The sequence below is a fragment of the Solanum lycopersicum genome, chromosome 8 (assembly GCF_036512215.1).
Source record: "Solanum lycopersicum chromosome 8, SLM_r2.1".
Classification (NCBI taxonomy): Eukaryota; Viridiplantae; Streptophyta; class Magnoliopsida; order Solanales; family Solanaceae; genus Solanum; species Solanum lycopersicum.
The window spans coordinates 61412798-61429002 of record NC_090807.1 but is presented as its reverse complement, the minus strand read 5'-3'; the positions used below and the strand labels follow the sequence as shown (position 1 = coordinate 61429002).

Sequence of the window (16205 nt, the reverse complement as noted above, 5' to 3'; positions counted from 1 at the left end):
TTAGGTAAAATAAAATATTATTCTACTTTTTTTAGTTTCAATTTGATTGTGCAATCTTTGCCTTAATATACAATTTTTTAAAACAATAAAGAAGACCTTTAAATTTTATTATCTTAAACTAATAATACATAAAATACATTAACATGTCTTTCAGCCTTATAGCGTTAAGTATTTACAAAAAATACATATATTCAAAGAGTTAGCAGTGATAGATGGAGCCAGGATTAGGAGTTTGAGAGTTTGAGAAATCTTTGTTGATAGTGGGATTTGAATCACAACACTAGTGAAAGAGATTTTCATTACCCCTTTTTATCACAGAACTGTAAATCAATTTTGTTAGGGATTCATAAATTTATACAAATAATATTTATTTAATTATTTTTCTAATACAGTCTAAAAAAAGATAATGAATTCGTCCGTACCCTCACCTAACTCCGCTTCTAATTAGCACTAAGAGTTTATATCATTTTAGTGAACGACATAAATAGCTTAATTGTCGAAAAGATCCTCACGAACATCCAACTAGACTAAAGAGGGTGGTTGATCACAATTGATCACCAAAATGTTTTTACTTCTATATCCATACTTTGCTAATATGGCATCAATTATATATGTAAAAAGTAGTTTCAGCATTTTATTTTTCATAATGTATAAAGTGTTATGTTGATTATGAATTTGTGATAAGTGTTTTATAACCTATTAAATTATATTATTTTGATAAGTTTAATATTTGAATAGATTGTATCGTTCTTTTATATATTATTATATCATGTCGCACGTCAAGAATTTGAAGAATAAAATCATTATATTATGAAATTTTAAATAAAGTAGGGAACGGAGTAGAGTTATAACACATATAAAATTAATAGAATAAAAGATAAAATATAATTATAATAAATAAAGATAAAATGAAAAATAAAAGAATGTAATGATGCAGTCAAATCAAATAGATTGTTATATAATGAATAATTAAACTATATTCTATGATACACAAATTTTTCAGTAATTAAAATAGATTGTTATATGATGAATAATTAAAAGATATTCTATGGTACACAAATTTTTCAGTAATTAAAAATGATTGAATAACTAACCAAATTATTGGAATTTCATATTCATTTAGACACTAATTTTTTCTTTAATCTCATGCATATAGATAAATTTTGAAAATGAAGTTACTCTATTGTGGATAGTTTTGAAGAGTCCATGTCAAAATAGCTAGCCACATAATGTTGGAGGAATTGTTACAAAAAAATCCAAAACACAAGTGGTACTAATTAGGAAGAATATTAAAATTATTGTTGCAATTGTATTTTAAAATTGTATAATATTAATTAATGAAATTCAACAAAAGAATATGATCGGTGAGGATTTATAAAAAAAAATAATAACCTCATATAACATTGTTTTATTTTGTTTTAAAAAGATGATCCACTTGTTCATTTTGCCCTGGAAAATTTTTAGGATAGAAGTCAACACTAAATCTTTTATTCAATATGACTATATTGGTCTTTCTTTAAATTTTCATATCTATTTTTAAAATATTTAATGTAATTTTACTTTTATACTACTTTAATATTTTGAATAATTAACCCCTTCAACTTTTAAATCTTCGATACTTCATTTTTTCTGAAGGCTACTTGGATCAAGAAGAGAGATGATGATATTAGATAATTTGTTCTTAATCATGCATAAAAAATTCTTGTTAATGTGACATGGCATTTCTAATAATAGAATATCTTTATATTTTAAGTTATAGTAGTAATTTATGATCAGTTTTTTTTTTTAATTTTACTCAAAGAGTAGTGAAATTAAATTTCATTGACTATAACTATTTGTAGATTTCCTTAATCTCGTATTAAGTGAATTACATTAATTAACTTTCATAAGAACTAATTTAAATCTAATCGATCTACCTCTCTCTATATAACAAAATAAAATAATAATAATATTAACATCTTCCTCTCACAGTAGCATCATCTTCATCATCATGTGTTACCATACTATAAAGTACTTTAAGAAGTAAGTGAGTATATATTTTAATTTATTTATCTTTTCTTAATCCACTGTTAAAAATATATTCTTTTCCTTTTTTGATAATTATTTAATTTTAATTTTTTACATGACATGTTTATAATTATCAAATTCAATAATAATTTATATATCCTATACACCTTTAACTAAAAACTATCATTTAAAAAACTTTTCAACTTTTTAAAATTTGATGTCGAATTTAAATAAGAAAATAAATTGAAATTAGAAGAGTAATACTCGACTTATCATAATAAACCACATGGCTATTTAAAAACTGTACAAAGTCATTAAGTTTATGACGTTAGTTTGATGTTGGAAATATTCAAAATATTTCTAAATTTGTTACAAATTATTAACTGTGATTTGAATTATAGACCGTCATAAAAATACTCATTTACTTAATTAACTGAACTTAATACACCTCAAATCTTACAACATGAGTGAAATACATTTTTAATTTCTCGCTTAGTTTAGGGGTGTTTTCAATATTTTTTTCGACTTTTTATCAAGAGCTTCACGCTCCTACAAGAGTTTGAGACCATTAGTTATGTTATGTGACAGATCAAGTGTGATATCTTTTCTGAAGATAAAAAATTCCACATAGGCAAATACACAGGAGAAATATTGGGTAAATAAGTAAGCAGACCTTATCAACTAGTGACATATTTTAAATTGTGTGGATCTCAACCCAAAACGAATAATATTACTAGCGGATTGAACCTTTATAAATGGTATTAGAGTCACTGTTGTGTCAGCCTTGTCGATGTGAGTCAAAGTTTAACTGGTTTAGACAAATATCAAAAAGACGGGATAAACTTCAGTACTGACCCAAAGTGAACGATATCACTACGGGCTTAGTCGTTATATTGTTTCTAAATTTATATCAGAGTATATCTAAATTTAGTTAGCTATGGAACGAAATTAATAATTTATATATAATAAGTGAAATATATTTATGGACCATTTCTTGTTGGGGGTTACTTTTGGTGTTTTTCCATTTTTTTAATCCATGTACCTCTTTTTGTCTTGACTCAAAAATCTGTTACACTAAACAATACTAGTAAAATATTCTCTCTCACCTCACTTGTCACACACTATCTCCTCCTCCAATCTTGTCTTCTCTGCAATTCTTTTTCTTTTTCCCCTCTTTGTCTACACACCACTGTTTTCATACCTTCATTTTCCACCTCTTTCACACACAAAAAACCAATCTTTTAACTTTCAGTATCAAGAATCTGTTGATATATAAATGCAGCTCTTTCTGAATGATACCCCATTTTTTTTTAATCCTTCAGAAAGGATAGATGAATGAAGTTCTATCTTCATTTGATCAAATAAAGGTCTGATCTTGATCTTGTTATCACTCTCCATTTCTTCTTCTTTTTCTTCATTTTTCTTGCCATGGGGGTGGGGAATCAAATCAAATTGCAAAATCAGCTCAGAAAAAAAAACAATTTTTTTGCCTTTGGGGGGTTGGGGAGCTGCAAATTTGTTGTTTTTGGCCTTCTGTTAGAAGGGGTTTTAGATTCAATGACCTTCAATTTTTCTAGTTTTTTGTTGATTTGTTTTGATTTTTTTTTGTGGAAAAGAAAGAATCCACATAATGATAAATCTGAAGGTTCTGACACTATCCAAATCTTTTTTTTATGACTTTTTCATCTGAAAAAGAGTCACTTTTATTACGCAAAAAGGTTCTCTTTTTAACACCCAAATCCTTATTTTCTTTAAAATAATGATGAACTATTTTTAAAGTAGTAAAATAAAGTGTTTCTCTTTTTCTTTCTGAAACTTTTGTTGTTTCAAGGCTCGAGCAGTGACTATGATGGACTCATATTTTAAGAAGAGTTTTTTTTGAGCTCTGAGTCAAATTGGAGCCATAGGAAACTGGGACCATTACTATGATTGGTGTCACAAATCTTTAATTTATTTATGGACCATACATGATAAGTATTCTGTTTTGATTGGTTTTTGGAACTGTTACTTTTTTATTTCTGTCTTTTTGGGGCACACTGGAATGGTAAGCTTGGACTGTGAAGTTTGCTAAAATTGACTTGTTGAGAGTTACATGTAACTAAACATTAAAAAATAGTAATCAGTTTAAATGAACTTCAAAAGGGTGTTTGGTTTTGAAATTTAGGAACAAATTTTAGTGAGGGGTTTGGTTTAATTGTTGAGCCAAACATCTATTGAAAACAAACTTTTTATTTTAAATGTTTGTGTACATGCTACCTTTTATAGACCTAATTTGTCAAATTACACGAAATATGTTATTGTTGTTGGTTTGGTTAAATTGTGTGTTAGCTAAAATATTCAAGTGCTTTCATTTTCTTACTCCACTTCTTTCTGGGGATAAGAGGATTAGTGTGGTAGCTTTTACTTCAAAGCACAATAATAATGACAAGTGTGAGGGTTTGAATGTATTTTCCTTGTTTGATGACTTTTTTGCCTTATTTTTCAAAATGATAACAGTTTGCATTAATTGTATCTTGCCATCTGACATTTTCACTGTTTGGCTATCATAGGTGTTTGTTGAACAGCATCTTTTTGAGATAATTCCAGTTATTTGAAGTACATTTTGGTCTAAAGGGTAATCAAGATTGCTAAAGATGGTAATCATGAGGAGTAGACTCGCCTGCTGTACAAGAGATAGAGAGATCAGCATTGACTTTGATGAAAATCAGAGTAAGCTTACCTCTCTTACTAGTTAAAGTATTCTTTTTTTGTATTTGGCGCGATATAACATTGAAGTTTCATATAGACGATCCTGATTCGCTTGGGATTGAGGGATAGTTGTTAGAGTCGAAGAAGAATATGTCGATTGGGTGAGCAAAAAGTTCCACAAAATGTAGCTCCAACAATCTTTAGTGTTTTCTCTACTGGGATTGTTTTTAGGTTTGGGTCATACAAAATGGATTACATTAACATTCCTATGATTGCTCTTTGTTGGTAACGTACTTAACAAATGGATTAGTTACTATAATGCTGCATCTCAAAAGAAAATTAAAGGGTCCCAATGCTATAAATTGGGCTTGTATTAAGAGTCATTATCTACGATTTTGTACAAGGACCAGACGTTGTCCACACCCTTGAACGAATTGTGGAGACCACTGTAGGGAACTTTCATTGATATGACAGAGCATTTTGTAAAGAAGCTATGAGTGTTGGGTCCCTACTATGAATCAATGCTCTTGTGATATGGCCCTCCATTATAAAGCATATGTATTTTGACCATGACATATCTAATATCGGTCACGTTTATGTCAGTAGGAAGGTAATGACCATTGATGTCCTTCCAGTCTTGGACCATAATAGGAGTAGTAGAGTATTCAAGTAATATTGTGCCCTACAGATTTAATGCTTCTTTCAGTAAACATCAGAAGATAGAACTATGTTTACCTATTTTTTTAAAAGGAAGCTGTGGATGACATAATAAATGTCAATAACTGTATCCAGTAATGGCATTTTATGGTGAATAGAACATTAATGTTTCATGTTTTTGAAGTAACTTAGTTGGGGGTATGCCACATTTTAGAGCTCCTAAATGAACAGTTAAATGTGCCATGAACACAACTTTTTCTAAATTTGGTTAGCTTCCTATTTAGTTCTGTGTCGGAGTTAACAAAGTCAATGATATATTACTTTATAAGTTAATACTAGTATTTAGATTGTGAATCCGACATTTACTAACCACCTTGTTTGTCTACATGTTCAGTGTAGTTCCTTTGACTTCTGTAAAGCACATGTTTCTTGAATCTGAACATTGCATGTTAGTGATTTGGTGAATGCTTTAGGCTCAGTAAATTAACAACTCAAATGCTAGGATCAATGGCTTGAAACTGCCAAAGGTTGAAAAATATACTCTCTTTTTTTCAGTTGATGGGTGGGACCCAGCACTAGTTAGGCATATTTTGAAATTATAAGTCACGTGGGAGGGAACTATGCTTTGAAATTTTCTACTTCTTATTTTAATATTTTCATAGATGGGAAGGAGAGGAATACTCTTATATTTTGAAATTGTAAGCATACCTTTTTTTGAGCCAAGGGTCTATCGTAACCGCCTCTCTACCTCCTAAGGTAGGGGTTAGGTTTGCATACACTCTACCTTCCCTAGATCTCACTCGTAGGATTATACTTGGTACGTTGTTGTTGTTGCTTTATTGTGTTACAAAAATACAAGTATGTGTGGTAGTGATTTATCATTAGTGCTAGGTTTCCCTGGTTCTTGTTTAAAAATAAAATATGTTTGGTATAATGGTGGACCTAACACTAGTAGTTTATTGAAACTAAAAGTTCCACTGCAATTTCATGCAACACCTGAAGTAACTACACAGGGGACAAAGCTTTCCTTTTGTGAAATGACTAGATTTTCTGGTTGTATCAACTGCTACTCCGGGCAGGGGTGGAGCCACCTTGGTACAAGAACGGAAATTTATACTATTTATACATGGTTAAAATAATTTTTAATGTATATATAGTAGATGTTGAACCCCCTTCGACTACTCCGTGTGTCTATTTCTACGAATTTTGAACCCACTTATTGAAAATCCTGGCTCCGCCACTGACTCCGGGAAGTCTCTTTTCAGTTCGTGGCATTTGTTTCTACTAATTTCAGCATAACCAGCTTTGAACAACCCTATTTAAAAAGAAACGTATAGCTAACTGATATACATATGTAGTCATCTTTATTTCTTGTGAATATAGAGAAATAATATTAAGCAGAAAAGTAGGAATTGTGTGCTTCAATAATTGATCTTCTTTTAAGATCTACATCTGTATTGATATTTTACTGGTTTACCATTTTAGGTCATCCTACTTCTTGTCAAGGAGTAATTTGACAAATTTGTTCATTCAGCTGATCATTTTTTAATTTCTCATATATTTTACAAAGAGAATAGTTTGCAGTGACAAGAATATGAACATACACATACTTGCAAATTAAATATGCTGGTAGTAGTGTCATGTTTGTGCAACATCCATGCTGTAAAAGTAACATATTCGAATTGCACATTTAAGATACTTTAAATTTTTAAATCTTCTGCAAGTCTTTAGTTAAAAGACGTATAAATTGTGCATGTTCTTGTGATCATTTTATTTATTCTTCCGTCTTGAAGTCGACACTTAAGCATCACGGCCCGTACTCAATTTTCTCGTTCTATCTTATTAACAAATGTTTTGTCTTGGATTCGCCTTTACCCTTCCCTCTATCTCTACTAAAATCAATATAAATTTCAGGAATTACAACATATGATGGTCTTGAAAGTATTTTGAACAGTCAGCCGTATGACAATCAAAGTGTCACTAGCAGAGGTGATGGAGGTGTTACAGATTCCTTGGATGATGATGACTCAAGCAGCAGTTCTAGCAATAATGTTTTTGGATCTTTCTCGTCTCACTGGACAACAATGAAGAGGGATGATCAGGGATCCGAGGAGTGGGATTTCTCAGCAAGCCCAAAACATTACTATGTAAAAGAAAAACCGATTTATACCACCCAGTTTTCTGATTTGGAAACAATGAAAGAAAAATTTGCAAAGTTGTTGCTGGGGGAGGATGTGACTGGAGGAAGCAAGGGGGTTTCCACTGCATTAGCACTGTCAAATGCCATTACAAATCTTGCAGGTATAAGAGTTGCTAATTTGGTTTTGTTCTCAAGTATTGCCTTGCCTAACTCTTTCATTGTGTTACAATTAAAAGGTCTAACAGGCCAATGCAATAGCTCTATTAATGGCCTAACACCACCATTACTGTTCCTTTTCCCACCTGATTTGACATACTGTTACTTGATTTGCAGCATCAGTGTTTGGAGAACTTTGGAAATTGGAGCCACTTGCGGAGGATGGGAGAAGGAAATGGAAGAGAGAAATGGAGTGGTTGCTCTCTCCTACCAACCATATGATTGAGTTGGTTCCTGCTAAACAAACTGGTTCTAATGGCCAGAAATTGGAGGTATCTGTGACTTTTAGCCATTCACTAAATAAATGTATTTCATCATAGTAAAGTTTAATGTATGCTCAACTTGCTGTTGGACCAGATCATGGTCCCAAAAGCTCGTGCAGATATCCATATGAATCTTCCAGCACTTCAGAAGTTGGACTCCATGCTTCTTGTAGGTGGTCTCTTTAATCCTGGAAAAGTAGATCATTTCTTTTTAAGCATCAATTTGGTTCTAATCTAAATATTATATTTCTTGAAATGTGTAGGAAGCTCTGGATTCAATGGTTAATACTGAGTTTTGGTACACGGAAGTGGGTAGCCGAGCAGAAGGAAGAAGTAGAAGTGCTGGGGAGAGCAAAAGGTGGTGGCTTCCGTCACCCCAGGTACCCATAGCAGGGCTCTCTGACCCTGAAAGAAACAAATTGTTGAATCAGGGTAAATTGGTGAATCAAATATATAAGGCAGCTAAAGCTATCAACGAAAATGTTTTGTCTGAGATGCCTGTTCCAACAATCATTAAAGATGCACTTCCAAAGGCAAGTGAGCTATGTCACTAAGCTATTTTGTATTTGCTACAATGTATTTCTTTGTTCATATGAACCGTGTAACAAAATCCATTCACTCTTAACAGTCTGGAAGGACAAGTCTTGGGGAGGACCTTTATAGGATCCTGAATGCAGAATCAACATCAATGGAGGATATGCTCAATTTCCTTAATGTAAGATCTGAACACAATGCCCTTGAAGCTGTTAACAGGTTGGAGGCTGCAATACTTGCATGGAAAGAGAAAGTAGCTGACCATGTCTGTGGAAAATCTCCAGCTCGAACATCTTGGTCTTTCAAAAAAGATCCAATATCTGAACTGGACAAGATTGAGGTATTATCGAGCAGAGCAGAAGCTCTTCTGCAGCAACTCAAGAATAAATACCCAAACCTTCCTCAGACATTCCTCAATGTCACAAAGATCCAATATGGCAAGGTAAAAATTTATGTCCCACTAGCTACATCCATAAGATAGAATTAATATGGAAAGGAGAGCCTTCTGATAAACATTTCATTTTTGATTCAGTTCTCGAGATTCTCAATCTTTTTTACTAGTGGGGAGGAATAGAACGTCTAAACATGAATGGCGGTTCTCAGATGAGGAGAACTGTTCCTCTATTAATTAAAAGAAAACTAGAATCTTTGTGTTGATAAAGCTATATCATCTGTGGTCTGCATGTTGAATTGTTTGTACATTCCGTTTTTACAGTAGTGGGTCGGACAGTGTGGGTTTGGGAGTTCAGAAACATTGACATATTACCACTTTACAAGACCTTATTTCGAATTTTGTCATGTTGGTCCTCAATAAATGGTCCTAACAAACAATAGTATTGGCATATACTTGTTCACAATTAATTGCTATGCCCTTGAGTTGTTTCCTTATATTGTGTCTCCCTAGTGCTATGAGGTGTGTATACCATGTCCAGAATATCAAGACTCCAATGAGTCATCTTATTTCATGTCTGCTTAATGTGTTCTTTGATTGTTTTTGTTCTTCTCTTATCGTTATAGGATATTGGGTGTTCAATTCTTGAAGCATACTCTCGTGTTCTGTTGAACTTGGCGTTCAGCATCCTGACTAGGATAGGAGAGATTCTGCAAGAAGACATTTTGAGCAATCCCAATTCGCCTGCGGCTTCATGCCACCTTCCTGGCATAAGAATTGCAGGATTGACAGATAGTCCCATATCTAGTCGTGTGAGGCACTCGTTGATTGATCAGATGAATAAAACAGATGGACGTTGTTGTGATTCTCGTCGTACCAATGCTTCTGATATAGATATTGAGTTTGCTGATTCAAGATTAAGTTCAGTAACAGCAACGCCAAGCCGAAGAGTGTGGTGCATAGGCAGAAAAGCTTGTAGCAGCATGTCTGCTGCAAACTCACCTTGATAAGCAGAGTTTTATTTTATTAGTCTTTATGTAGATATCTATATAATATCATTTCCATGTCAAAACAACAGCCTTATAGCTTGAGGCTGAGTTTTCATGGGTTATCATTGGAAACTTGCCCTCATTTACAACATACAAATCGAGTTGAGCATTATCAAGCTCCCGTTTGATTGTAGATTCTGAAGTTGAAACTTGAAAAAGTAAACTTTTGAAGTTGTTATTCTTAAAACTTGAAATTGTGTTTCAACATGCATTTTACTTTCTTTTTTTAAAAAAAGTTTTCTGAATGGAAGTAAATATCTCCAAATCATATTTTGAGACCTTAAAGATTAGCTTTAAATTTGGCCTATATGAGTTTATGCTACTTGAAATGAAAGTTTGAATATTGGTCTAACTCAAAGAATGATAGAAATGATATTATTTTTTTGATTGATTTCTCATCCACTGTGTAATATCCATTTTGAAGCTTTAATTAAGTAGGAACTACTTGCATAAGATCAATTAAAGGAGAAATGTTATTTAATAGAATTTGTTTTATTTCTACGGTAAAAAAATATTCTATTCATTTCACCACAATCCTTGATATGACAGACGTAAATCACAATAATATTAGACGTGCATACACAAATTGGTGATGCTAGCAAGTAGCAAGATCACTAAATATGCATGATGTGTTTGTTCATAGTCTTAGATTATCTCATTCAATTACAAATACCCAATGCATGTAAGTATTTAGCCTTTAGCCTTTAACTTTGAGAGATGTTGGAGATGTCTTTCTATCTTATTTTATAAAAATGTACACCAAGTGTAATCGGACAATATATTATAATTTTGGTTATGAATTTTATTTGTAAATAGACACCATTAGTGTTTTGCTTGAAATAGACATCAAACATTTTTTTCTTAAAAAAAGGATATTGTAATTATAAAAACCATTTTCAGTTTTTGTTTATTTTGACTTACATAATTTATTTATTTTTCCTCCTCCATTCGATTAATTGCAACAAAAACTCCGTGACTTTGGCGCGAAGATCTCCGAGTACCAACTTTTGCCACCACGAGCTCTAATTAGCAAAAAATTAGGCATGTTCTAATTAATTTAAGAATTTTGACAATATACCATGAAAAGTAAATTTGCATTAAAATAAATTATATAAAATTACAACCATTCAAGAAACGTGCTATTTTTTTTCCAACAAATTGTTTACTAAGTATAAGTATTTGCATATGAATTGTTTCTCTCTTACCTAGTACGTTGATTTTGAGTCTTAAATATCTTTTTCGAATGGACCCTATAATGGTTCCTATGCAACACGAGTTTAATTTAATCCAATATGAATATCAAACATTACAATTTAATTGAACTTTAATATAAATATCGAACGTCAAATAACAGACAATTGAATTACACTTAAACGTGAATTGGTGTTGCTAGCCAAAGGAGATTTATATATATATATATATATATTAAAAATGATTAAACATATTAAATTTATACAATAAAGGGTGAAAATATCCTAAACTAAAGAAAAGGTTAAAAAAATATTATTTATCCATCTTTTGATATAAAAATACCCTTTTGCTCATCTTTTTATCTAAAAACCCTTCAATTCCTTGTAGTTCAGTGTTATCTTTTTTATCCTTCTTTGAGATCTATATAATTTTAAGTAAAAATCAAATGCAATAATTATCTATTGTAAAAAATAAAAAGGTTTATACAATTGCTTTTATTGATCGGCGGTAAAACAAAAAAAGGAAGTGGTAAAAACTAACCTAAAGCACAAGTAGCGGTTACTCTTTAGCTAATCACAACTGCACCACTCTTAATTACTTAATTTACTATTTACTATTTGATTTAATTTTTTATTCTTTTTTTAGTTTTATTGTAACAAAAGCTCCTTAACTTTGGCGTCAAGATCTCAATTTTCTGTTTAGTATTATTGCAAGTTTTTAAGTTGCTCTTATATTTATGCATGTGCTTAATTGATTTAGTCAACCTTTCATAAATAATCTAATTATTATTGAAGTTTTTGCACGGATAAAGTTGCTTATTTTATCCTCAAATATGATGATATTTAATTTTTGTATGTATGGATCAAAATATCTTTATATGTCATCTAATTAATTTTGCTAGACATAAATCTAGAAATTTTTTTTTTGCTTATGTAAATTTAATAAGAATTAAGTCATTCGATACAAATTATGTAATATATAATTTAATAGATTTATTATGATACGAAAATATAAAATTAAACCGAACACTATCAAATGGCCCGGCCATTTGTGCTAATGACCCATTCTTCGTCACTGTCCTAATTTTAAGCCCACATGGAAAAATGCGGCCTTGTATTTAAAGTTTTATATTTGATAAAAATGTTGAAAAAAACATGTCGTGTGGAAAAAATTTTAAAAATAATTTCATTAAATTATTGAATAAATAAATTAAGAAGAAAAAAAAATAGAGAAACCATTTAGCGCATTGTGGAAAATATTAAAAAGTTTCTTCTTGAAAAACACAAACCTAATAAAAATTTATTAGGAGGTAACCAAAAAAAAAGCATTAATTTAGTACACTGCAATTCTTGTTTATTTGATTTCTTTTTGCCCATGACAACAATTCTTGTTTGTCCTCAAAAAAATTGTCATTGTCCGTATGTTTTCAGAGATTAAATCCTAAGTGATTTTTTATAGTAAATTAATTTTACGCTTTAAATATGAAAATAATAATCTAATATTGAAAAACTTACTCATAATAGTAATTGTTCTTTTCAACAAACTTATGATTGCAAAACATCTTCTTTTTTTTTGTATATCACTTTCAATTATAGTAATTATTTCTAACCTAAAAACTATATTATTTAATTAGGTATTAATACGAATAAATACTTAATTTGTATCATAAAGACACTAGTTATAAGGGATTATAAAAGACAAATTGGATAAAAAAAAATTCCCCTCATAAATGATAAAACAGTACAAGAAAAAAAAAGTAAAAACAACAAAATTTTATACTACAGTTAAAAAAAAAAAAGAGTAAAGAACGGTTAATAGAGTGAAATCGGTTAATATTCCTATAACTTCTCCATTACTCTTCTAAAACAGTAACTGTCATTGAGACCCCCCCCCTTATCACACCCCCACCCTCAACACACCCCCTCCGCCGTCATCATATATTAATCTTACTACTGTTAACACTAATTACATAGTTTGTCAGCCCCAGAGAAAAACAAGACTTGTTTGTTAGGGGTCTACTTTTGTTCAAACAGTGAGGAAAAACAGCAAGACATATAATATCTGTCTCTCAATTAAGGTAATTATCCTTTAAACTAATTTTACTCTTTCTTACATTAACCTTTAAGCTACTATAATATATTTGTTACATAAAGCTCATTTTGTATTTTCAGGGATCTATTCAAGAATGGCTAGTGTTAGCTACTATTCTGCTTCAAAATTGGAACCAAATGTTCAAGAATTCAACTCAGAAGAAATGATGACCATGCAGCAGCTTCTTTTTGATTTCAACTATGATGTTGAACAGAACTTTTCTGATGAAAATCAAGATTGCTATTTCGATCCAGACGAGTTTATTTTACCCATTGAAATGAATAACAGTTGTTGTTTCATGCCAGAGTACTCTGTTTTGGAGAAACAACCAAAGGACAATCATTCTTGTTTCATTCCAGAGTACTCTGTTTTTGAGAACATCCCAAAACGTCAAAAGATTTTTCAAGATGATTTCTTTCCAAATCCAAATAGTAATACGATAACCCCATCCACTCACAATTCTTGTTTCATGCCAGAATACTCTGTTTTTGAGAAACAACAAAAACTCTTTCAAGATAACTTCCATGAGGAGGGGTTTTTGCCAAATCCTCCAATGTTTGAGGATTTTGCGCTTCCAGAAATTCCTGTGCCTGTTTTTAGTGCTGGAGTTGTCGCGAAGAAAGGCGGTAGTAGTAATAACGAGAAGAAGATGTCAGCACAGAGTATGGCGGCGAGGCAGAGGAGGAAGAAGATTAGTGATAAAACACAAGAATTGGGCAAATTGATACCTGGTGGACACAGAATGAACACTGCTGAAATGCTTCAAGCTACTTACAAGTATATTAAATTGTTGCAAGCACAAGCTGGAATTCTTGCCTTCATCGGATCATATCAGGTAAATAAATTAAACAAACTCGTAATTTTATTCTGTACTTTATTTCCATTCGTAAATCATAATTCATCAATCGAATAGTTAGCTGAAACTTTGTATATTTTAATAGCTATTAACGTATTTGATTTGCAGGAATCATTTGAAACACCAAATTTGCAGAAACTTGTTGGATCTTCGTTGGTTCAAGAAAAGTTGTATTCAAGTGAACATTGCTTAGTTCCAAAAGTGTTTGTTGAAGCACTAGAAAATAATCAAGAATTCCAAAATTCACAAATCCTTGAGGAAATCAAAACTTTGATGAAGGAAGGAAAATGATTAATTTTCAGCCAAAGAATTAGAAATTTTAGGTTTTTGTTTAGATTAGTTTAGTTCAATTACTTGTTTGTTGTCTTAAGCTAGCCATGATTTCATTTTTGTTTTTTGTTAGTTAGGATTTTAATTATGTAATTTTTCACTGTAAATTCCTCATTTACAAGGAATTTAATTCCATGTGAAATTGAAATTTACTTTTTCAATTATTAGCTCAGCTTGCATTAATCTTAATTTTATATTGCCAATAAGTTTAATTTCTCTTCCTCATTTCACTGCAATCATAAATCTCAACTAAAAACCAAAATATTTGAAGACATAATGTCTTTGTTTCCATAAATGTTACCTGAAAACCTAAGTTACAAAAAAGGATTTTAATAGATTTATAATGCAAGTTTAATACATATCACAAAGATAAATTTATCATTCAAATATAATACAAGTTTTAATGATGAATAATATATTTATCACACATTTTTAATACATTTATAATACAATGTGACAATTTTTTACCAAACAAACATAATATATTTCAAAAACAATTATAATTCAAATATATTGCATACATAATTCACTTTTAATATATATTACAGATTTATCACAATATTGCTAAAAATGATAATAAACAAAAAGTTTTTTTGCTTCAAACAGACATTAAACAATTTTTTTTAAAAAAAATAATATTTTAATCATAAAAGTTTAATACACTGTAACTTCTGCAGTTACTTTTTCATTTGGAATTAAATTTTGTTTTTATTGAGATTTTAGTTGTCCTTAAACATGTATTTTATTGGAAAAACAAAGAAGTTAAAAATTAGTGAGTGAAAATTATTTTTTATTTTGAAAATGTTATTTTCAGTTTTCTGTTTATTTTGACGTAACATTACATATTTATTTATTCTTTTTTTTTTTTTGGTTCATGGTAACAATATCTCCTTAACTTTGGTGCCAAGATTCCAAGTGCCCACTTTGCTACAAAGAGTTCTTATTAGCAAAAAAAAAAATTGTGTGCTAATTCATTAAGAATTTTTACAATTACAATAAAAACTAATCTTGCTCTAGATTTAATTGAATTATATAAAAATCACTAAAAAACAATTTTTTTTCTGACAAACTATTTTCTTGACGCATTTAAATTTAAATAATATGAACAATCAAAGAATGCAATGCGATATATATATGTGTGTGTGTGATCTCAAATCAAGATAACAGTAAACCATATGTAGTGCCTCTTTTTCTTTTTTTAGTTTCAATCAGTATTCTGCAGGTACTTTTTCTTTTGGAGTTAAATTTTGTTTTGAATAACATTTTACTTGTTTTAAAACATGAATTTTATTGGGAAAAAATTAAAGATTAATTTAATTTCCATTATGTTTCAATTCCAAATAGGCTTTAGTTGAAAAGCCTTTTAATTTGTGAACCAAAAGTTGATTTATTTTTTTCAACTTTGGACCAAACAAAAGTATGGCTATGTACAATAAGCAAAATATATTTTTAAAGAATACACATTTATATAAGGTATAATCAGAGAAATCCCAGTTAACTTATTACTATTATTCCCTTAAATTTCATAGATCTCCAAAATCTCTCATTTTTCTCTTTAAGTAAAAAATGTCATTAACGTATTCGATTCTTCACTAATGTATTCGATTCTCTTTTAATGTATTAGTGCTTTAATTTTTTGGTTATTAATGTATCCGGACCTTCTATTAATGTATCAGATCCTATTCTTAATGTATCAGCGCACGTATTTGACCCTCTTTTTCATGTATCTTGGCCATTAATGTATTCGAAAATCCTCCATTAATGTATCCGTTTGAGAGAATTCAAAAATTAT

General features: G+C 30.4%; 2 protein-coding genes across 5 annotated transcripts; both read left to right on the top strand.

The window, feature by feature from the left end:
• Window positions 1-3062: 3062 nt before the first annotated feature.
• On the top strand, window positions 3063-10132 carry LOC101256509 (rop guanine nucleotide exchange factor 14). Of its 4 annotated transcripts, none has more exons than XM_004245976.5 (8): window positions 3063-3374; window positions 4557-4716; window positions 7267-7653; window positions 7826-7980; window positions 8066-8140; window positions 8235-8504; window positions 8600-8947; window positions 9523-10132. In XM_004245976.5, the coding sequence occupies exons 2-8, from the start codon at window positions 4641-4643 to the stop codon at window positions 9901-9903; spliced, it is 1692 nt and encodes a 563-aa protein (XP_004246024.1). In that variant the 5' UTR covers window positions 3063-3374; window positions 4557-4640; the 3' UTR covers window positions 9904-10132. The 4 variants fall into 4 exon arrangements, with proteins under 4 accessions (XP_004246024.1, XP_004246025.1, XP_069144315.1 ...); XM_004245977.5 differs by lacking the exon at window positions 3063-3374 and adding an exon at window positions 3590-4437; XM_069288214.1 differs by lacking the exon at window positions 3063-3374 and adding an exon at window positions 3590-4451.
• Window positions 10133-13074: 2942 nt separating this feature from the next.
• Window positions 13075-14506, top strand: LOC101248231 (transcription factor bHLH53-like). Its single transcript, XM_004246169.5, has 3 exons — window positions 13075-13213; window positions 13308-14062; window positions 14192-14506. Exons 2-3 carry the CDS (start codon window positions 13322-13324, stop codon window positions 14372-14374), a joined length of 924 nt encoding a protein of 307 aa, XP_004246217.1. The 5' UTR covers window positions 13075-13213; window positions 13308-13321; the 3' UTR covers window positions 14375-14506.
• Window positions 14507-16205: the final 1699 nt, after the last annotated feature.